This window comes from Oratosquilla oratoria, chromosome 15 (genome assembly GCF_046742065.1).
Source record: "Oratosquilla oratoria isolate Oo_2021 chromosome 15, ASM4674206v1, whole genome shotgun sequence".
NCBI lineage: Eukaryota > Metazoa > Arthropoda > Malacostraca > Stomatopoda > Squillidae > Oratosquilla > Oratosquilla oratoria.
In genome coordinates this window covers 13,769,145-13,794,144 of record NC_134791.1, presented here as the reverse complement: position 1 = coordinate 13,794,144, position 25,000 = coordinate 13,769,145, and the positions used below count along the sequence as shown (strand labels likewise).

General features: G+C 40.8%; 2 protein-coding genes across 9 annotated transcripts in view; both read right to left on the bottom strand.

Moving 5' to 3' along the window:
• Window positions 1–15,479, bottom strand: part of LOC143033306 (uncharacterized) — a 91,050-nt gene extending 75,571 nt beyond the window's left edge. For 3 of the 4 annotated variants that reach the window (XM_076198583.1, XM_076198585.1, XM_076198584.1), the window contains exon 1: window positions 15,077–15,479. In XM_076198583.1, coding sequence (XP_076054698.1) covers window positions 15,077–15,182 — 106 coding nt within the window. In that variant the 5' untranslated portion in view covers window positions 15,183–15,479. The remainder of the gene's footprint in view (window positions 1–15,076) is intronic. The other variant, XM_076198586.1, reaches the window with a different exon arrangement.
• A 3,226-nt stretch (window positions 15,480–18,705) lies between these two features.
• Window positions 18,706–25,000, bottom strand: part of LOC143033305 (sialate:O-sulfotransferase 2-like) — a 57,319-nt gene continuing 51,024 nt past the window's right edge. For 2 of the 5 annotated variants that reach the window (XM_076198579.1, XM_076198581.1), the window contains one exon: window positions 23,279–23,515. In XM_076198579.1, the coding sequence (XP_076054694.1) occupies window positions 23,507–23,515 (9 nt within the window). In that variant the 3' untranslated portion in view covers window positions 23,279–23,506. Of the gene's footprint in view, window positions 23,516–25,000 lie in introns of all 5 variants that reach the window. The other 3 variants (XM_076198577.1, XM_076198578.1, XM_076198580.1) reach the window with 3 other exon arrangements.

The following is a 25,000-nucleotide window of genomic DNA, read 5'->3' as shown; positions in this document are numbered from 1 at the left end:
TTACTTATTGCTATATTCTGTCCTTGTCTCTGTAGGGTACATAAGGACTCGAACCGGGTGATGCACCCGATCCCCCTCCCCCCCTAACACACTGCTCCGTGGAGTAACCGCTACCTTCCTTATGACGGGGAAAAAGTCTTTAGTATATAAAGCAGATAGACAGTACATCGTGAATAAGATATGTGTGTGTGTGTGTGTGTGTGTGTGTGTGTGTGTGTGTGTGTGTGTGTGTGTGTGTGTGTGTGTGTGTGTGTGTGTGTGTGTGTGTGTGTGTGTGTGTGTGTGTGTGTGTGTGTGTGTGTGTGTGTGTGTGTGTGTGTGTGTGTGTGTGTGTGTGTGTGTGTGTGTGTGAGAATTAGGGGTTCACACACTGTAGGTGGGTTGGGGGATGCGGGGTGGGCGGGGTTTGGGTGGTAGCCAAACACCCTCTTCCTGCACTCCGGTCAAAATGTTCCCTGTTCCGCACTGAGCCAACACAACGACAGGACATACATTCTCTTATGGTTATTCATCACCTGTCATAGATAAGAAGAAATATCTTATCTTGCTTATCATTCCTCTAGTAAAAATCTCTTTGATCTATCACTACGATATGAGTTCAAGAAGACTGAAGGTGACGACCAATGAAGAGGACACGAAACGAGGTTCTTACTCTAAAGCTTAACGTCGTTCATGTCATAGGTGTATGTGTATGATATATACATGCCAGTTCAACCAAGTATAGACGCATGGGCAGCAAGAACTGGTGTACAAGACGACGATACACGTGAGGAATGTGTATTTCTTCTTAAGCTGAGTAAAATAGCCTGGTGGTGGCCAGAATAATCAACACGTACAAATATTTGTTTCAAAATAGATTAACTAGAGAAGCTTATTGGGTATTCAACAACGTTATTCTCTGGGAAGACTATTGGGAACGACTTTTAAGGTCATAACAGAAGTGTTATTCTAAGCTGAATGAAATTGTCAAGTATTAATCTGAACAAATTGTTGAAAGAAAACACTGGACATCACTGAGCGTTGAATAATTATACATAATCATATGAACATCACGCAACCCTGATGTAGCCCCCGTACATACACATCATTTACTTCAAACTACTCACTCTTTCCCTTTCCGACCCTCACAAATGCCCAACACACTCTTATAATATACATGCATACCTCTTCCAACAGAATTCCCCCTATCCGGTAACACACTCCATAAAGCTCTGTGTGTACCCTACCATACGCTCTCTCTAAGTCCATGAAAGCCTTTTGTCAGATACTTCTCCCATATCTTATCGCATTAACTTGATCTATGCACCCTTTTTCCCTCTAAAACCCGCATTGCTCTTCTCCAAACATTGCCTGTTAAACCTGTCAATTAACACACGCCCATAAACCTTACTCAGCAAACTAAACCCTCTCAAACTACGACATTTTACTTGTTCCTTTCTCTTTGTATAGTGGGACCATGCATACACTCTTTGAACCCACCAGTGCACTTACTTTCCATAGGCACACATTGAACAAAATCATCAGCCACTCCACTGTTGTTACTTTACTGTTAACTGCACATTTCACATGACATTCATCCTACCCAGGTTCTTTTTCAGCTTTCATTTTTTACCAGTGTACCCGCACAACTTTTGTAATTAATATAATTGTGTAAAATCTCGTCTAGAAAAAAGAAATAATATAATCACTCAACTCACACAACCAATGAGGAAAGCACAGAGGAAAGCATTGCTCAATATTATGCTATCATTATAACCATCCATACTGATACAAACCCAAGCCATGATACCTAAGCCGTAATATCTTTTATCGTTGATGTTGATTTGTTCCTATTAATATTATGGAAATATGCTTCTTGCATAGCTCAGAATGTCAAGGCGGGTTTGTTGAGGCATAACTTAGGATCGGGCTGAAATCTAGACGCAAGCCTAGATATCAATATGTTCAACGTCAAGGGCTTTGGCTGGACAAAACGCTTAGTAAAAACTATAATGTGAGGAGTACAGTATTCATCGTATCCTACAGTTTTGACTAACTAAAAAGATAAGTCTATAAACTAAATTAATATGATTTACTAATTATTCTAATTGCGGGCCTATTTAAGTTTCATGATAAATGAAAAATATATCAAACCGCCAGAACTTGCTTTGACCATCAATGTTTTCCGACTGTAAACAGTTTTGATTTTTATAGCATTTCCGTAATGCAAGGAAGGGAGGGGATAGGGAATGGTGGGGAGAGTGGTTATGTGTGAGTGATGTTTTGACGCAGCCCGAAAGGATTTGTCCCTGTCTTCCCTATTTTCCGCATGAGGGGACGGAGAAGGGAGGGGTTGCCGATCAAGTGAAGCGGCTTTGCTGTGGATGTACGTTGTCTTGCTACATTGGTTCTGACCCTTCTGGGCAATGGGTGGGATAGGAGTGTGACCCTTCACCCACGAGGAGCTAAGATGAGAGGGAGGGGGGAAAGTGTGGTGGATGGGTGTGGAATGGATGGAAGTGAAATGGGCGAGACTGGATATATGTCTTTTAACTTGGCTACCTCCCTTAGACAAAGGAAAAAGCCTTTGATTTATAGAGAGATTTTTTTTATACAATGTACTTCCTGGCTTTCTTTTTCACGTTGTCTTGAAAGAGTGCACATGTACTGATAGAAAAGGGCGCCGAGGTGTTGTCAAGATGAACTTCATCAAGGTCATCCGAATCTTTGCCAAAGTCAACAAGTTAGTAGCGCATGACCTTGCCTACGTCAGTATGTTCGCAGTGCATGACTAGATTTTTTTCAGAATGTGGACCTGTCATTTCGACTTATCTTGCTATACCGATGTACATAAGACCTGTGTAATCACAGTTTTAAATAGGAACGAACCAATACATGGTAAGTACGTAAGTACTTCACTGTCTTCAAGGGATATAATGAGTATTGGGGATCACTATTTAATATTCCTTGTTAAGAGCGGCTAATGGCTCATACCATACAGCGTTTTTTATGACTGGATATAGATGGAGCATGAAACAAGCTCTTTTTTTTCCTCTCTACAAAAAAAGGCACTAAGGTAACGATGTTAGTAGTATCATTGGTTCTATACAGAGGACTAGTTACAGTTTTCCACTCCTTTTTATTTCTTAACCTCACTTCTACCGAATGGACGCCAGAATTAGTACTCCCCAGTATTGAAGAGATCAAGGAATCGTAAAATGAGCCTGCTAGAATAACCAATTACTGGTAGCAGTTTGAACCGCGCGAAAACAGCGGAGGTACCACTTGGTCAAGGAAAAACTGCGCGCTTCTGTGCGAACGCTTCCACTGACTTATATTGTAACTGAATGCCGCGGCTCAAACTTCCAGAGTTAACAGGGCCTGATACCTTACATACAGCAAGGGTACCATATATATATATATATATATATATATATATATATATATATATATATATATATATGTATATATGTATGTATGTATATATGCATATATATAAACATATACACACACACACACACACACACACACACATATATATATATATGTATATATATACATATATATATATATATATATATCTATATATATCATATATAAAGTGAGGGACAAAAACTTAGGCGCCAGAGTAAAAATAATAGATTTCCTCAAATGACCTACATTATCAGGAACTTACTAGCTCTCTAGTACTTTGTTGGACACCCCTTTCTCTTGATACATTCTTGGAGAAGTTGAGGGACAGATGCTGTAAGATTTTGAAGTCACACAGGGTCCATATTCTTCCAAATATCCTTGATGGCTACCTCCAGCTTGGGGATTGATGAAGTGTCGCGCTCACGCAACTTATCTCTCATGAGTGCCCAATCTTTTATATACTCCATATCACAGAATGCAAACCATTCTGTAATGAGTTTAGCAGTGTGGCATGGTGCACCATCCTACATGAAGACATCTGTTTTGCACTGAATAAAACAGTCCTCCAAATGATCATAAGTAGTATCACTAATGATCTCACACCATGGTAGCCAAAAGCACCCTAATCCATCAGTGAATCAGGATGTTTTACAGTACCGTGTGTGAATTTTGGGTCTGTCAGGACGACGGTACACTTTGCCAAGACGGTTTCCAGTAACGGTGAAAGTAGTTTCATCACTCCACAACACATTTTTCCACTTCTCCATAGCCCACTGTAAATATTTGCAGCAAAAAGCGACCCTGTTCTTTTTCGGTTTTAAAGACAAATTAGGCAAATCCATTTTTGTTTACCTAGACGACCTAATGATATTTTCCCTTACTGTGGAAGAACACATTGACACCCTTCAGTACGTCATATACACCATCAGCAATGTTAGCCTCAAGATTCAATCGGCGAGGTGCAAATTCTTTAAAAGAAAAATTACATCCCCCGGCCATACTGTCGACAACGAACGAATCCACATAAACTCAGATAAGATCAGAGCCATTGTTGGTTTTCCCACCCCAAAGAACGCGGACCAACTCCGTTCTTTTGTTGGCACGGAAGCATATTACAGACACTTCGTGAAAGGCTTTGCTGAAAGGACTGCCCCACTTAACAAATTCACACGTAAGAACGTACCTTTCAAATGGGACTCTGAGGAAGAAGAATGCTTCCAGAAGGTGAAAATCATTATGTAGGGCACCTATCCTCGCATTCCCTGATTTCTCAAAGAAATTCTTTCTGTTCACGGAAGCCCCCTCTCTTGGAGTAGGAGCTTTCCTACAACAGGTAGATTCAATAGGGAAACACAGATTGCATACTCAAGCCACGTATTGAACCCTGCAGAGCGTAACTACTCCATCACCCACTTGGAAGCTCTAGCAGTCGTCTGGGCTTTGAAACGTTTCCGAGAACTCCTCCTGGGTCACAAGATTACGGTCATGTCAGACCATCAACCACTGACAGTTTTTCAAAGGAAAAACATTGCAAGGTAATGTTGCTAGATGGCACACAACCATTTTGAAGTTCAACCCAGAGATTGCCTACATAAAAGGCAAAGCCAATGCTGTGGCAGAATATACCAACCATCCACTGTATTTCCCCCAGGAACTTTGAAAGGAACAGAGAAATGACTCAATTTGGTCACGTGTAATTCTTCACTTAGAAAAGGGAGTCGCATTTGAAAGAAAGCCTTCTGCCCCCCTTCAGGAATTGCATCTGAAGGACGGGGTTTTTAGGAAAGTCGCTACTAGGACATTCCAAACTGTGATCCCGAACTCCCTGATTCCTAGAGTCCTTTCGATGATCCACGATAGCCCCATCACTGAACATCCCGGAGAGACAAATGTATGATAAACACCAGACGTGTTTATTTCTGGCCTAAAATACTAACCGACATCCCTTGTCACATAAAACATTGCACTACTTGTAGCCAACTTCGTGGAACGGACCTCAGACCACTCCAGATTGGCGTGTTACCATGACATCCCCTCAGAACCTTGGGGCATTATGGGTATTGATCTGTTGAAGTTAACCCCAAGCCGTCAAGGTTCCCACCATGTCTTGGCCGTGGTAGACTACTTCTCCAAATATACGATCTTAGTACCCCTACCAGACAAATTGGCAAAAACAGTGGCCCAAACCTTAGTGGACAACAATTTTTGTAAATACAACATACCTCGTCAGATACTCTCAGACAATGGCACAGAATTTCGAAACGAGGTATTTCAAAACATAGCTAAACTGTATCACATCAACAGGATATATTCTACAATATATCACCCCCAAGGGAACGGACTTGTAGAGAGGACAAACAGAAAAATCCTGGAAGTCCTCCGTCCTCTCCAAGAGTGTCTTTGTGACACATTGGAGGACTGACTTCCACAAGTACAGGTCAGCATTAATGGCTCTATAAACTCGGCATCCAAGAAAACACCACACTCTATTGTATTTGGGCAACCCTTCATATGCCTTATAACATACTGGAGACCCCCCCCCAACTATACACCATAGAAAACTACGTAAAGCGCGTAGAACTCGCTATGCACTTAATCCACGAGAAAATAAAAAAATATATATCAAATATGAAAAACAACAGGCGCGGATGAAACAACATAGACACTCTCGATCCCTGACCCTCACTCCAGGTGACGTTCTCACAACAGATCAAATAAACTCACACCAAAATTCTTGGGCTCCCTTGTGGTAGCGGAAGCTCTAAGTAACAACAACTACCACTTGATAGACCCGTCCGACGACACCCTCGTCACAGCACATGGGGAGAAACTAAAACCAATAAAATCATCACTTGACACCAACACTATCCTAGGCAGACACGGTTTCCTACCAGACCAACCTTCACCTACCACCCAACATCACTCACCCACAAATAAGAAACCTCAACACCCTACCTTTCATATGTCACTACACTCCAGGTAGTAACTCAGATTCTCTCTCCCTTAGGTTGCAGGACGTCATCCATACCTGAGTGAAAGTGACCACGATCCCTTTTCACCAAATTCATTCCCGCTGTAATCCCTTCTCTGCTCTACTTCGGATCGTGTTCACTATGGCAGAATCATACACCCATACATTTTCCCCATATACTCACAACTCAGTAAATTATTCAGAACTAAAATACTAACCACGCTCTCACACTTTCAGGACACCCCTACCTCTCCTTCTAATATGCACCATCGCAGCATACTCCGGTGGCATCCCATCGAGAATGGTCCCAGGTACGATCGTCAACCCGATAGGTTCAGTCCTCACGATAGAAGACACACAGTAAAAATGCAAGTTGAAATTACACAACCTCACACAGACTTAGTTTCAATCCATAAATTTATAGACATAATAACAAGGCATTTCCAGACCAATTTCAAACTCCATGATCCTACAACAAATCCTTCAGAATCGTATGTTCTCTTTAATTGCCAGGACATTAAACATAATACTTCACAAACTCTCAGAAGTCGAACAAGGAAACATGATAACAATCCACAACACAGAACGCTCCCACGCCTCCTTTAGACAAAAGAGAGGATTCATGAATTTCACGGGTTCCATTTCAAAGACCTTGTTTGGCACTGCCACAGAAGAGGACATAGAAAACGTACAACAACACATTGACACGACGGCCTCCCAACTTCAAAAGATGGAAAAACTTAGCAAGCTCAGTTAACACCCTTATAGACCGCTTCGCACAACTTTATGAATTTCTATTAAGCATACCTCCCGACTACATGACTCGAAATATTCACAATCTACACAGACGCTCTCAATGAGATAGGCGATCACATAGACCTAGTTAAACACAACTACCATCTGTTTCTCCTCGACCTCATTGACGCAGTAAATAAAGCCACCCCAAACCTCCTCCCCTTAGATAAACTGAAAGCTACACTTTCTATTATGCTGAGAGACATAGCCTGAAAAGCATTTTCCCCACCGAGAAATTATTATACATCATTACTACTCCCTCATTGAAACAACATTAGGTACAGATGCAATCTATGCCCATACCCCCTCGACTCCAAAAAAAAAAAAAAAAGATTTGCAGGTTGGAACATAATCCCCTTCCCATACACCTACAAGAACTCTACAGTCATCCTCGACATTGGACCCACTACCATCATCAAATCCGAGGATGGCCAGTGGTTCTCCTACATTCCCTCCTCTGACTTCCCTCTATGCAAGTCTGCCGTTACTAAATTCCATGTTTGCCTCGGCTACCTTTTCCGTTTTCTTCACACCACAGAACCTTCTTGGATGGACCAAATAATCACATCCGACAACACCTTTGACACTTGTCATTTAAAAAACGTAAACGCCGAGATCCTACACACACATATTAATATGGATCATTTCTTATTTTTCCCACAAACCACCCTTGTTTCAGTCATCTGCAAGAATAAACCTTCTGATTGGCAAAGTTCAGTCAAAGGAGCCTTTTCAATCCCCGATTCATGCCAAGTATATTTTGACAACACAAGCCTCCCTCCCAGTCGTCACCATGACATCCTTACATATAACCTCAGCTCCACCCTTGACCCTATTACACCCCTTAACATCCCCCAAAACCTTTATCTCCCTCATTAACTACACAAGACTGTTTAGTTTGGCTAAACAACACACAATCGGACATTGTAGATACTCTGCAATTCTCCACACCCCTAGTCCCATCAATCTATCACTCAGTTCACTAGCCTTACTAATCCTGCTCCTTCTCATTGGTAGACTAGTCTACATCTGCGTGATCCAAAGTGCTAGATAGACCACGAACTCCCCACATTTACTGCTTGTATTACTGGTTGTATATTCAATAAGTTGTATAGCCCATAAATTGTATAACTCATAAGTTGTATAACCCATGAGCTGTATGCCCCCTCATAGCATTATTTTTCACCAATGCAATTTCATGGTGACAATTACATTTAGCTTTGCTGGGTCAACCAATACTTGTACTTGATTACATCAGATCTAATGCATACCTGTTTCTGCCATAGCATTGCAAATTTTAACTAATAGTTGGTTATACTTCGAGGCCACGCATATACCCAAATTTGCCTCTTTCCATATTTTCATATTCTCTAGTATCTAGTAAAAAATATGTACTCCAAGGGAACGTGTCTCACCAAGAGATGCTAGAATCATCTTCCCCTCTTTGTAGCTCGTTACCACTCCAAAAGCGTTGACTCACAAAAAATAGTCCGATCCCACTATACGTGACAGTGTAAAACCCAACTCACAGAAAGGAGTTCGGTTGCATCACATCAGAACAAAAAATTGACATTTATGATGTTTAGGAATCAATAATAATGATGTTTAAAGGATCTCTCAGGAAAGGGATAATTGAAAATAGATGGAACCAAGTGTGAACCGATTTAAAAAAAAATTGGAGTTGGACACCCCACTTTAAGAACCGTCTTCCCTTGGTGAATAATTGATCACACCATGGTACCTACTTGACTACACCCATCAACTTATGATTATTTAGCCCCTCCCCTCAACTCCTACTAAGGTTCACATCAGGTATCGTGTCATACTTCTTATATATAACTTTTCCTTTTACAACCCCCTCACCGCTGATCATTTCAGGTGACAGGAATCACCTCTCGCGGGGAGGGAGATATCATGTAACCTTCTATGGAAAATTACAACAAAGCACACACACGAACAAACACACATCCAGACGCCCCAAGGGTCTTCCATTCACGTGATCAAACCGTATAAACTTCAGATCCCTAACAACATTTATTTCAACACACACATTATACTCCGTATTTAAGTCAATACGGATAATGATTAAACCACGAGAAACAACTACACAATTTAGTAACAAATATGTATATAATATCACCTATGAATGACTAACTTTCATGTTATTAGATCTAATTAAGAATGATTGTAAGGCTACCAACCTCCATCAGAAATGCAATGTGAGCATTTCTACTTGAACAAACCAGATGCAGGCCAAAGGCCGGCAGTCAGTTGTTGAATGTAGGGTCGGTAAGATCTACATCGTGTATTATAAGGTGGACAATATAGGCGAAAAATGCCAAAGTAACATTTGAATACCCACCAACCGATTTATGACGCACCAAGTATATATCCACAGTGCGTTTTCACACCTCGTGGGTGTGGGAGCTTACATGTATATACTCCATTGGTTGTGGTGGGGTGACTTGTGAGTTTTCTGTTTGGGTGGCAGTTTACTCGACTATGGTGCTCTCTGTTTGGCTGGCTACCCTATGGCGTCATCAGTCTCCCCTGTTCTGTTTAGTGGCGAGGAGCTTCTAACACTATAGTCTGTGTCGCTCCAAGGAGTCCGTTCAAGGTGTGGCATATGTTGTGATTTACTACTAGCCATATGCTAAATCAACCTTAATACATGCTTCTCTCTCTCTCTCTTACTTTCCTTTTATGTGCTATTTGTTATGTATATATATATATATATATATATATATATATATATATATATATATATATATATATATATTCTGTATATAGTAATAGAAGGTGTATACTATAATGAGTCTGACTTTTTAGGATAGGAACAATATGTATAAACTTGATGACAGGTGTTAGGTAGCACCTTTTTCACATTTCGAAGTGTCTCAGGTGAAACAGGTGGTGGTATGGGGTGGCTAATCGTTGTTTCAATTCTAAAAAACGATATCCAATATACTATACAGCTTCCTTTACTATGTACAGGATATATACAAAAAACAAATAGCATATAGATGTGAAATAAGAGAAAGAGGCATCATGTACTAAGGTTAATTGGGCACGACGTATGCCATGCCACACCCTGAACAAATTTCTTGGAGTGCACTGACTATAAGAAGAGCTTGAAGGTCTTGTGATTGTTTGTTCAAATCGAAAAATAAATCCTTTAGGAAGAGAGAATCAAGGATAGGCAGTCGTCTTTGATTTTGATTGTTGCTAACACTTTTGTATTGTGCACTAGACGTTTGTCTTCGAGATGATTTTGGGGGCTCTTGTAGATACACGGTAGGCTAAAGGGTGGGTTCCACGGTCCCTAAGTTTATCAGTATAACTACATTTAGCCTCGTTGACATGGGGCTAGTTTAGTAGCCACTGGTGCTTGCTGCAAGTCAACTTACCTAACGGCAAGTAAGTGTTGGATAGTTTGGAGGCAAGTTTACTAACTTTCCTTTGACACTGGAGAAGTAGAAGAGTAGTTTACAAGTCCCTAGTGTTAACGGCTACTAAACTAGCCCCGTGTCAATGAGGGTTATGACGTGAGTTTTATGGAGGTTATTCTCGGTCGGTCTGATATTGTTTTCAAGTACGTGCTGATACGTCTTGTTATTCTGGTGAATTTGTTTTTGTGACCTTTCATGGTGAGACCTAGAGATGATCCAAGGGTGGGATGGGATTACCTGTACTTCCCCTCTTTTCATCCCGCTATCAACTAGTGTTATTCAAATTTTACATGAAGATGCACATAAGGTACATACGCATCACATCAGTTATTCAGGAGAATGGGAGTGACGCTGCTTTTTATATAGAAAGCTTTCTCCGAATCGTGCTTATTTACTGAATGCCTCGAGTCAACTTTATTCAGTTAAGCTTTTGTAATAAGGTCACGAATGGAAAAAGATTTTCATTTTATCATGTCTAACGCCAAACGATTTTACTCAGTTATTGGACACCACTTTGATAATAATGACCACTTCCGTACCGAGTGGCATTATACCTTTTATACTGGTTGCCTTCAGGCGATTCTATTCATATCTTTGATAGTCCCGGTAGCAAAAGAATTATGTTGTATATTCATTAACCCTTCCGTACAGTGGGGCACTTTCTATTTTAGTCTGACTGCCTTCAGAACATAAGACCACAAAAATTAAGGAGACTGCAAGAGCCCATAAGGCCTAAGCTAAGCAGTTCCATGTCCATTACCACCTATCATCTCTATTCATAAAGTTATCTAATCCACTTTTAAAACAACAGATAGTTTTAGCGCTCACTACATGGTTACTTAATCCCGTTAACTGTTCGTTAACCACTCTATTGTTAAACCAGTCCTTGCCTAGTTTCTTCTTAATTCTAAATTTCTCTACTTGCTACAAGTATTATCCTGCTGTCTTAATATAACGACCTTGTCGGCATCACCCTTGTTAAACCCCTTGACCCATTTGAATACCTCTATTAGATCACCCTTTTCTCTACGTCTTTCCAGAGAGTTTAAAGGTGCCTAAATTTGTCTTCGTAAGGTAAATTTCTGAGCCCATGGATTAATTTATTCATCTCCGAGGCACCACATCGACAGCTATCAGGTTGTTGCCTGTTTCAATTAACCTATTCCTTACCGATTGGAGTGGAATAGACTTAGTAACCATGAAGTAGTGAGCGCTGAAACTATCGGTTGTTTTAAGAGAAGATTAGATAACTTTATGGACAGGAATGACAGTTGGTAATGGACTTGCAAATGCCTAGCGTAGGCCTTTTGGTCTCTTGCAGTCTCATTCTTATGTTCTTGTCCTGACTAGCAACAAGCTATTTCATTCACCTCCGTGGCACTCCCTCGGCAACGACGGAGGGGGGGGAGGGGGTCAGCACAATTGACTTTAGTTAGGTCTCATCCTCGAGTCCGGCTGCTGCCTGCACCGCCGCCGCCACCTGTCCATCCTCTCGTGCTCAGTGCCAAGCACTCGGAGATAATCCTGACCTCCAAGGTGCCACCACCAAAGTTTGTTCACGTACAGTCATGAGCAATAGTTTTGACCCACCCAGAGTTTTTCGTGATATAGAATGATAATTCTTCGTATGACTACTTTTGTTTTATCTATTCAAGAAAGTGAACTAACTGTAAGCTAAATACTACATAGGGAAACATATCACGCACTCGACAAGAAAAGAATCTTGTTGACGTTGTGAGAACTGTAGCATCGGTCAAAAAATTTGCTCGCGACCACATCAAGGGTTCTCAACCCGTTTCCTCATGTATCCCTTAACTATGTACTGCAATTTCTTAGTCTCATAGAAAACATATCACCACTGCATGAAATCGCCGAGAATCCACTAACTGACACTATTTTTCGGTTTGTGCTCAGACGTGTGAATGATGTCTTACTGTTCGAAGTCCGAAATCAAAGAACGTTTGAGGACATGTGATGTCATGTCGACTCCAAGGACAGCTTCGACAATTGCCGACAGACTTTGCTGGGCTCACTTTGGTCCAGTGCTGTGTCGCTACAAATGCGATTCTTTCAAATACATTACACTCTCACATGGAACCCTTTCAACATCGTGATGCACTGTGCTGCCCTTATTCAGGTTAAAGACAGACGATTTCATGGAGAGCTCAGCGAGCGAGCCTGGCCTCAAGAAGGTCTCAGTCAAGCCGGAGACTTTCTTCAGGTCGGGATCAATCTTTTCAGCTGCACAAAAGTTACCGCCTGTTCCTAATCACAACAACACCCGTTAAACACGTCACCACAATGAAGCATCTATTGCAATGGACCTAAGAAGTATTGATGGAAACATTACCCTAGATAGAATTAATGAAGTGGCAAAGCGCTCTAAACCACTTTAACGCAGAACAATCAAGCAGCGGCGGCGGCGGCGGCGGCGACGACGATGATGATGATGATGATGATGATGATGATGATGATGATGATGATGATGATGATGATGATGATGATGATGATGATGATGATGATGATGATGATGATGATGATGATGATGATGATGATGATGATGATGATGATGATGATGATGATGATGATGATGATGATGATGATGATGGTGGTGGTGGTGGTGGTGGTGGTGGTGGTGGTGATGATGATGATGATGATGATGATGATGATGATGATGATGATGATGATGATGATGATGATGATGATGATGATGATGATGATGATGATGATGATGATGATGATGATGACAAGCTTGTGATGTGCCAAGAAGGCTAGCATGCCTGTCTACCTGGTAAATGTAAACGTAGATATCTGAATATTAACCGATATACTGTATTGCGGTATTCTCTTGAATGCATGGCTGCCAATCTGGGGCAACTAGAGGGACGCCTTTTTTCAGTATTTATTGTCTATGGGATCAGAATATAAGCCCGAGAGGCGTACACCGATAATTTCTTGATAGTGGGTACAAATGTGTAGTCCGCCGTAGGACCTGGATGCCCTTGTAGCGACCCAAGTTTGGCTTATCGCCCGACAGACAGACAGTCGTCGTCGTCAAAGCTAATCATGGCCTTCCTCTTTTGTGTCACCATTCTGTCTTTTCCTTTTCTTTTTTATTTATTTTTTCTTTCCTTGTTTCCTTTTTTTCCCTATTTTTCCCCTTTCCCTTTTCTTTACGTATTCTTAAGCTTTATCCTTTGCAGCCAGGGAAGAAAAGATGCCGCCCCGCTGGAAACATGTAGGATGTGTCTCCCACTCCATGGTACGTACTGGCTTAATCCAACAAAGTATCTTTACAACAATGCTGGTCCTACCCAGCTCATTATCAAGGAGTTATCACACTGAGCTATTTTTTCTCCGACTGCTGGAGCAGATTTGCAGTGCTGGAGGTGGGTGGTACCACCGATTAATCGAAGGTTGGAGGAAAAATAGCCCAGTGTGATAATCCCTTACCCTCCACGTGGGCAGCAGCTAGACCTACAGTATATAACCTGTCGTCTGAGGATCAAGGCTGTTCCCCTCCACCCGAATCATAATTTATGAAATTATCATAAACCTTTAGGAGATTCATCTCACGTTGTTTGTTAAACTAATTAAGCTTAGTTCAACTTGGTTAAACTACTCGCGATAGTTTAAAAGTAGTAGTTAAACTATCTCTTTTAAACTACCGTTCCTCCCGGTAACAAACCTGCTCACTAAAACTACCAGTTCCTAATCAGTATTTCAAAATCCCCGCTATTTAAGATTGTGATAAGTCTTATCTTCAAAATTGATTAAACTAGATTACAATGGATTACAGTGGCAAAATGTAACAACATGAGATCGTTCAGAACAAGTTCGAATACAGAAAGAGAAACAAAAACAAAATAGATTAATGCAGACTCACAAACAGAGAAATAAAACAGACAAATAAATTATTGATTGGTAGATATGACAGTATATTGCTTTCTGAATCTTAAATGTTCTAAGTAGACAACATACTGTACCACTGCTTCTTCGGACTGACTAACGAATGGAATAGACTTAGTAACCATCAAGTAGTGAGCCCTGAAACTATTGGCTGTTTTAAGAGAAGGTTAGATAACTTTGTGGACGGGAATGATAGGTGGTAAGGGACATGGAACTGCCTAGTGTAGGCCTTATGGTCTCTTGCAGTCTTCTTCATTCTTATGTTCTTATGAAAGTTTATTCCATTCAATGGCAATGCGGTTGCCACTCACCGACAACGCTGTCAGTGAAATTGTTCTTACCTGGTTACATAGTAGTGCTTTGGCGCGTTTGCCGCCCTCATCATTTCGGTTAGCGAACGTTGTGGTTAATGAACGGATTTACGAAACAAATCAAGTTCATTATCCGAGTTTCCACTGTAGCTGGAAAAATGAATATAAACGATTTTTGTCTTCCCCTGGTGACAAAGACATAGCAATGATCCCCGCCACTTATAGGTTAATTCATCAACTTCACTTACCAGAACACGCCTCCACAAGTAGAACCACCATCAAGAAGACCACCTGGGTCTTCATAAGTACCGGTCCTCGAAAACTTGCGAACCTTTTTATCGATTGACACCACATTTGTAAGGCATAAGGCTTGAATGCCGGCTTGTACGAACCAACAACCTCATGCGCGCCGAAAATACACGAAAACAATATCCCGCGGCCAAGAAAACACACCAAAAGACAAACGAAGAAACGATTCAAAATTTAGAACGAAGAGGAGGGGAGGTAGCCGCCGTGCAACAAACGGGTTCAGAAAACAAACAAACGGGTGAGTCGCGAGGGCCTCAGATAGACCGAGTCTCACGCGTGGTCGCCCTGGGCACCGCGACACTACTGGGCACTGGCAAATGAACACTGACTGACGACCGCTAAGTGCCTCTAACTCCAGGCGGACTCGTGGCCCCCTGGCTACCACTATCGCCAGGGTGGACCTTGCCCCGTGATCGCTCCTCCTCTTCCTCCTACTCCTCCTTCTCCTCCTCCTACTCGTACTCCTTCTCCTTCTCCTTCTCCTCCTCCTCCTCTTCCTACTCCTATTCCTCCTCCTCCTCCTCCTCCTATTTCTCCTCCTCCTCCTACTCTTCCTTCTCCTCCTCCTACTCGTACTCCTTCTCCTCCTCCTCCTCTTCCTAGTCCTCTTCCTCCTCCTCCTACTTCTCCTCCTCCTCCTACTCTTCCTTTTTGTACTCCTCTTCCTTTTCCTACTCCTCCCCCTCCACCTACTCTTCATTCTCCTACCTCTCCTCCTTCTCTTCCTCCTCTTTCTCCTCCTCCTACTTCTCCTCTTACTCTTCCTTCTCCTCCTCCTACCCTTCCTTCTCCTACTCCTCTTATTTTTCCTACTCCATCCCCTCCTACTTTTCCTTCTACTTCTCCTCCTCTTCCTCCTCTTTCTCCTACTCTTACTCTTCCTTCTCCTACTTCTACTCTTCCTCCTCCTCGTACTTCTCCTCCTCGTACTCCCAGTCCTCCCTCTCTTACTCCTCCTCCTCCTCCTCCTTTCCTACTTCTCCTTTTCCTACTCCTCCTTTTCCTACTCTTTCTACTCTTCCTCCTCCTCCTACTCTTCCTACTCCTCCTTCTCCTCCTCTAGCTCTTCTCCTTCTCCTTCTCCTACTCCTCCTTTATTACTCCTCCTTCTCCTTCTCCTCATTTTCCTATTCATCTTCCTACTCCTTCTCCTCCTCCTCCTCCTTCTCTACCTCCTACTCCTCCTTTTCTTCCTCATCCTGCAACAACTCCTCCTTTTCCATCTTCTCCACCTCTCTGTAGCTCTTCTTCTTCGTTCCTTGTTAGTCTTTCTCCCCCGAGACGCCAGACCCTGAGGTAACACAGCTGGAAGGTTGATCACCTTACCGTGGATGGCCCGTAGAATTCAAGAGCCCAGTAGAGCACCCGATGCCATAGTTAGTGTGGGCGATGCGCGATGACGTCGCTTCAATCCAAAATCGATGCAATGCCGTGGTGCGTCCGGTGGGGATCTTTTTGAATCCAACCCAAGGAAAGAACGACTCGATTCCCTCAGGATCCCCACCTAGGCTACCCTCAGTTTGGTCACCGTGTGTGTGTGTGTGTGTGTGTGTGTGTGTGTGTGTGTGTGTGTGTGTGTGTGTGTGTGTGTGTGTGTGTGTGTGTGTGTGTGTGTGTGTGTGTGTACCCTGCAGTGTCGAGCACACGAGAAGTCGTCTCCCTGTGGGACAGATCATCTAAGACCCAAGACTCAGGACCCTCTTTCTCCTCCTCCTCCTCCTCCTCCACCTTCTCCTCCTCTGCCTCCTCCTCCTCTTCCTCCTCCTCCCTTCTTCCAACGTACCAACAAGGCTCATCTTCATCCTAGAATGAGCCTTCACGGCCGTCCTCTTCTTCACTTCTTCAACACGGTGACGCGCTTTGTAGTCTTTCTTCTAGATAAAGACCTACCGAAGAGACCTTCGAGACAGAGCTGGCCACCCGCGGCTGCAGAAAGTCTCATTTTTTAAAGCAGAATAAAGGTTATAAGGTACGTAAATAATACCAAAACGACCAACAACGAGCACTATCACCAACAACTACCACTACCACCACCAGGCCGGGAGCCTAATCAGCTGCCCTTATCATTAGACTAAGATGTCTGATCTGACCATTTACTTCTCCGCATTGTACGTGTCAAGGGGTCTGGGTAAGAACAGGTGAACTCCTCTATCTATTCCACTGCCATCCATCCATCCACCACCCTTTATTTCCCTCTTATCTTGGCTCCTCGTGAATGAAGGGTCAACCCTGTCTCCTGCCCACTGCCTCGGGTCAAGGTGAACTCTGTTCTGAAATAGAAATAACAACATGATGAGGGCCGCACAAGAATGAACACGTTTCCGATGCCGTCACGTCAGTCGACCGTCGCTCGCGCCTCCTCCGAGGCCTTATGGCGTCATGACGTTAGTTTGCCGCCTTCCCAAGTCAACTGGGCAGCTGTTCTCGTTTATACCACCTTCCGTACACCTAAGCACATCATCTCTTTACGTCCACCCACTGATACCTACGGAAAGGAAACGACAAGTGAGGATAGAAGAAATGGAGGTAGGAGGTAACAAAAAAGAAACTGCTTCGGTTACAATATTTTATTTTTCAAATCTCTAAATATTAAATTATCTTTCCGTCATATATAGCAAAGCTGAATGATAAATGAAGATATTGTAAGTCAATACGAATATTGAACATGGTGTTGAAGTGTTCTTAGAGAATTATCAAGTTATCTTTCAATCACTATATATATAGTAAAACTGAATGATGAACAGAGATTATAAACCTATACGAATGTTAGACATACTGTTGACATGTTCTTAGGGAAGTCTAGATTTCTGTAAGCAAAGCCTTATTCTAGTTATTCAAATGGAGGTTGGAGGTGGTAGGATGGTGTGAGGAGGAAAAATAGCCCAGTGTGATAACGCCTTCAGCCGTATTTGGTGTCGGAACCCGACAACACCCCCAACCCACTGCACTGCACTGCACTGCACTGCACTCTAGCACCTTATGGGCATTTGGATCCCGTCCCCCCCCCACCTTATTCAGCTCCTCCCCGCGCAGCCTCCCATCATTTCACCGTCTTCCTCAAATAACAATTTCCTTATATCTTACTTTTAGAGAATCAGCACAAACATCTCTATCATCTCTCCACACTTTTCTCCAAGAGACGGACTTTTTTCTAAACTATGATCACTCCACACCATGTCCATCTTCTGACAAGACACATCAACATTCCCACAGTTTAGAACCTTAGTCCCCCACATGACCTTCATCCAACTCCATGACCCCAAAATAGTTCCCGATGACGTCACGAGACTATCCAAAAATATAGAAGCGCTGGTTAATTGTTGGCGATGAAACAATAAGTAAGGTTAAGAAAAGATAAGGTATAATAATGGTTTTATTGAGCTTACAGTATGTAACTTTGGTGGTGAAGTATTTTTGGAATGATTTGCAATATAAATATGAGTATGCATATATATATATATATATATATATATATATATATATATATACATATATATATGTATATATATATATATATATATATGTATATATATATATGTATATATATATATATATATATATATATATGTATATATATATATATGTATATGATAAATTTCTTATGGTATCAGGTAAAACGTGTAGGAGTTCTCCAAAGTTAACCGGTAATAAAAAGATCAGGTGCTGGATATATGGAGTATACTACACGATGTCCTTAGACTCATTGAATGTGTCTCATATGCCAAAGTACACCATTTTTCATTTGATATAGGGATTGGTACTGAAGGAGATCGCAATATTACAAATGACACAGAATTGCCAAATATGCTGGGAGAGCTGTTTTGACTCTTCTATGTCATTTGTTTTGACACAGGACTATGGAGTGCATCTCACGTCATAGGGAGACTCGCTGGCTGGCCGGGCGTGGTTAGGTTAGAGCATCGCTCCTTGCGGCGGAAGTCCATGTGACGCCAGTTTGAACCCTGCCACCAACGAGTTGGACCAAGGGCATGTTTCATTAAATTCCACGCTACAAAGTCTGATAGCGGGTGTTTCGCGACGTTAAACCGAATCCTATGTCATTTGATATATTGTGACCCTCTCCTCCTCCTCCTCCTCCTCCTCCTCCTCCTAACAACAACACTGCTGCTGCCATGTCATATTCATACCTAAGCCATTCGTAAAAATGTGTTGTAATTTGACACCTGATGGATGAGACAAGATTCTTGCAATGTCATAAGAACCTAAGAATAGAGGAGACTTCAAGAGACCATAAGACCTTCACTATGTAGTTCCGTGTCCGTTACCACCTGTCATCCCTATCCATGAGATTATCTAATCTCCTCTTAAAGCAACCAACGTTTCAGCGCTCAACACTACTGGATGGTTACTAAGTCTATTCCATTTGTTAACCCTTCTGTTGGTAAAACAGTTCTTTCCTATTTCCTCCTTTGAACTAAATTTGTCCAATTCAAACAAAATTGTGTAATATACTCCATATGCCGAGGACCCGAATCTAACCGAAGCACTCAAAGAAAGTTGATTAGCAACCTTGAGAAGACAAGCAAGAAGCTTGATCATGCATTTCTAACCGTCAGTCTTAATGAAACCTGCATTAGGTGTATTATAAGTACAGATACATGTACATAAAAAACAAACAAGGTCGTGATTCTAAAAGCGCAGAATATTCACAAGGGAAATAATAGATGAAAAAAAAAAACGAACACTTTCGGCATAGTAAGACATTTTCGTCTTTATTTACATCTTTATCTACATCTTCATCTTAGGACGAAAATGAGACGGAGACAAGACGAAAGCGCTTGGTTGATCCTTTCCCGTGTATTTTTCTGCATATATATATGTATGCATGTATGTATTCATGTATGTATGCACGTGTGTATGTGTATGTATGTATGTGTATGTATGTATGTGTGTGTACGTATGTATGTATGCATGTATGCAAGTATATGTATGTATGTATGTATGCATGTATGTATGTATGTATGTATGCATGTATGTATGTATGTATGTATGTATGTATGTATGTATGTATGTATGTATGTATGTATGTATGTATGTATGTATGTATGTATGTATGTATGTATGTATGTATGTATGTATGCATGTATGTATGGAAAGCGTGTTTGAGTGTGTGTGTGTGTTTATGTTTGTATAACCGCAGCAGTCATCCAGGGGGCGCAGAATAAAAGTAAGATCGTAGATAACAGCCAGATGAAGACAAAGACTGGTCACCCTTTGAGCCTAAATATTAGGCTACTAAAAAAAATTGTTTTCATATAGAACTATGAAAAAAACAACCATCAGCCTTGAGCGGAAGATTAAATAGTTTGCTTCAGCGAAGCTAGGTAATGATCCAGATAGTTCACGGATCGATGCACTGTCTTTATTTCCAATTACTCTCAGGGCACAGCCACCGCCGTTATCAGAACGTGACCTGCGGAACGAAAAGCACCGTTCCAAACGCCCCGTAGTACACGTCTACACAACCAACCCGGGGGCGGGGCGGGGCGGGGGGTGTCTCATGGCACCCAAGGGAGCCATCACAGTCATTCAGGGGAGCAATGGCCCGCTGTGATCAGTTATGCATTGCTATATAATGTCAGAAATCTGAATGCAAGTTAAGTATATTACAAAAACCTATCAAATATAAGATGATTATGATGCTCAACTTTGTAATAAAGCAAAAGAGTTTCTCTTCATCAACATTTGATGATTATGTATTTCTTATCTTTCTTGACAGGAGGATGGGATTTGCGAGAAAAAATGAAGAGGGAAACATACTCGTATAAATGTTGACAATTCATGAAGGAGGAGGGAAACGGAGTGAAATGGGTTGAGAATCAATGCCATACACATTCCGAAGGCTTCGTCCCAAGATGTTGACAGCACATACGGACGCGCGCTAAGTTACTCAGTTTGACAATAAACTTGTGCCAACATGTCAGACAACAGTTTTCTAAAATCATTAAATAAGAAGGAAACCATGTGGGTGTGGCGAGGTCCTCAATTGAAAGTAAAAGAAAGAAGGATTCAGAGCTAAAGAAAATAAAGCAAAGCTCAACGCTAAAGTGATGAAGGGATGACTCAAAAATTGAAGAAAATGGAGGATCGACTCAAAGTCAAAGAAAATTGAAGAATTCAAAGACTAACAAAAATGGCAAGAGAAGGCAAAACTAAAGAAAAGAGAGAGAAGAATCAAATCTAAAAAAATGGAGGAAAGAATCAAAACTAAAGAACTGGTAAAAGGATGCAAAGACTGAAGAAACTGGAAGAAGGACACAAAACTAAGGAAAAATATGGAGAAAATGATGAAGGACTCAAAAATACAGAAAATGTAGAGAAGGCTCAAAGCGACTGAAATTGAAGTAAAAGTGGAAAGGGTGGCAAGGTAGACGACAAAAGAACGTAGGAGTTTTATTACTAACGTTTCGTCCGAGGACGCCCTCAGAGTATACACTAAAAAAAAATATTCACAGCTTATATAATTCACTTTCCTTACCCCGTTCCTCCCCGATCTCCGTCCTTCCTTCGCTTTGCTTCACCTCGAGCAATATCGCAAGTCAATTTTGATAATTTAATAAATCCTTCTCTATGGTTATCGCAAGGCTTTGAAGTGATGTACGCTGCTTCGATTATTTTTCTTTCTTGTATTCTTAGTCCTTTTTGGAGCACTTCTGTATTTCCCGTCAGGAAGGTGACCAAAATTGTCTATATGAAACATTAGTGAATTTGATGCCCGGTGGGCTTTTACGTCATTCTTGTGTTCACGTAGCATTTTTTTTTTTTTTTATTCCTCTGCCAGTTTCCCCAAAATAACTGACGGGACAGCTTTTACAAGGAATTTTGTAAATCAGGCTATCCTCAGCACCTATATGGTACTCATTTTTGTTTTTGTCTTTAATGATGTCATTTATTCTGGTCCCTATGCCATAGCGTATACTCTGAGGAAGTTCTCTTCAGGACGAAACGTTGGTAATAAAGCTCCTACGGATTTTTTTTTTTTTTTTGGCGTTTACCTCACCACCCTTTCCCCTCATTCTGTCATACATATTTCAAATTGGAGTAAATTGGAGTCACAATGAACGAAAAGGAGTGATAATGCAAACCTAAATAAAAAAAAGTAAAAATAAAGTAAATAGATAAATAAAAAAGGACAACGCGGAACTGCATGAAATAGAGGATGGTGGGGGAGGGACCCGAAACTATAGAAAATGATGGATAACTAAGAGCAACAGAAACTGTAGTGCGGACAAAAAAAATGAAGTTGTCAGAACTCGAAAACAAAGATATAGGAGAGGAGATCTAAAAATGGGAAAAGGACACAAATGTAAAGCAAACGGAGAAAGGTCCCAAAACTAAAGAAAATAGATGAGGAGAGATGGTACTCGAAACTAAAGTAATTGGAGAGGGAGCACTCACTCTACAGAAAACGGAGAAAGGACTCAGAATAAAGAGAAATCTAAGGGGATGACTTCAAATTAAAGATATAAAAAGTTTATTGAAAACTTATGAAATAGAGAGAGAAATCAAGATAAAAAGAAAGCAGAGCTAGAGCTCGGAAAAAAAAAGAACCAAAGCCATGAAAGGCAGAAAGGTGAATTAAAACATAGAACTTACAACTCAAATAAATAAAACCAGTCGTTACTAACAAACTCGTAAATCCGTTCGACTCAGCCAAATACATACAAGGCTCATTTCACACATATCCACTTTTCGCCGTGAGCCGTCCACGACACGACGTCGTGCTCTCAAATAACCACGGGTGTCTAAGAACGCTTTCATACGCCACGATCACGACCACGTACGAAAGCGTCCATAAACACACGTGGTTATTTGAGAACATGACGTCGTGCCGTGGATGGCGCACGGCGAAAAGTCGATACGAGTGAAACGAGCCGTTGAATTTTGTTGGCATCAACTATTCTATTCGGCTGAGAGAAACCCTCTACGCAGCAGAGAGGTCAAACGTTCTACCCTACCATAAATTACTTCAAAATTGACCAACATTTGTCAGCCACAAATATATCATAAATATACTAAAATATGTTAAAGTTACAGCCTGATCAACAGGTACAACTCACGAGACTTTTCCATGACCTACCACTATGATTTTCTCAGAATTTTATTCTTACGAGAAGGCACCTCTCTGGCTTCAATTCTTTCTATCTTTGTCAATGTTAGTCGACTTTGGTGGATGGTTCACATTAAAGCTGTCGTTCATGCCGGCGTAGTCTTCGTCATTGGGATCGAACTGAATAACATTTTGGCGCGTCTGGGAGCAGTGCTTGACCGCCAAACTAAGCAAATCTGGCTGGAACATACTGGCAAGGCTCTTCAAGGCACTAAGGAACGGATTCATTGCCTTGTTCTTATGCTTCCTATAGAAATCAAGAGAAAATATATTTAGTAGCATTTTTCATACATACATACATATATGCATATATGCATACATTCATTCGTTTACTTATTAATTCATAACCACAAACGCACAGATAAACATGCACACACATATCATGTACATATATATTTGTGTATTACATATATTGATATTATAAGAACATTATATTAATATTGTATATCATATATCATACATCATATGTCATATATCGTATATCCTATAATGTATTGTGTATATTACATATAATAATATATACCATATAGTATATATTCTATAGTTATATCATGTAGTGTAATCATACATTATACATTATGTATTATACGTTATGTATTATACATCATATATCATATATCATACATTACATATTATATATCATACATTATACCATATGCATCATATGTTATCTATCTATCATATATACTAATATATTACACATAGTATATATTGAATACGCTACATACATATATACATTATACACACACACACACACACACACAAACACACACACACACACACACACACACACACACACACACACACACACACACACACACACACACACACACACACACATATATATATATATATATATATATATATATATATATATATATATATATATATATATATATATTACACACAGGAACCCACAGTCGGAGAAAGAATAAACTTCGAATAAAGAAAAATCCTATATTTCGGCTATCAACTGTAGCCCTCTTCAGTTGATAACCGAAATATAAGATTTTTCTTTATTCGAAGTTTATTCTTTCTCCGACTGTGGGTTCCTGTGTGTAATTTACAAATGTGCTACTACATTTCTGTTTAGAAATATATATATATATATATATATATATATATATATATATATGTATGTATGTATGTATATATATACCTATGTATGCACATATATAATAATATTTTATAGGAGCTGTCTTAATAATGAGTACACTTTTCAAAGACTACTGGTACATTCTTTGCTTAAGAAATGGTCACTGGTCAGTTTATGTCCCTTAATTCCATGTTTTTTTTTTTAATATACCGGTAGTTTAAAGTCTTAAATTCCAATTCTAAGATTCAGAACAGATTACAATGCTTTACCAAAAGGTTCTAACCTCCTACTGTAGACTGTTCCTTGGCGTCGATTTATTAAGGGATAGCAATAACAACAACAACAGCAACAAAAACAACAACAGCAGCAACAACAATAACAACAACAATAGCAACAATAACAGCAACCGTAAACAACACCATCAATGTCCTATTGACTATGCACGACGAGTTCAGAGTGTAGAATGAACACCCAGTCCACAACAACAAGAGGTGACGCGGGGTCCCCCCACGGAAGTATGAAATCGGCACATGATAAGGGAGGGTCTCGTTTGTCAGTCGGAGTCGAATGTACAAACGTCAGACACTATACTACGTGTGTTCACACAACTTGTGTATAGACTGTCTTGTTTATCCC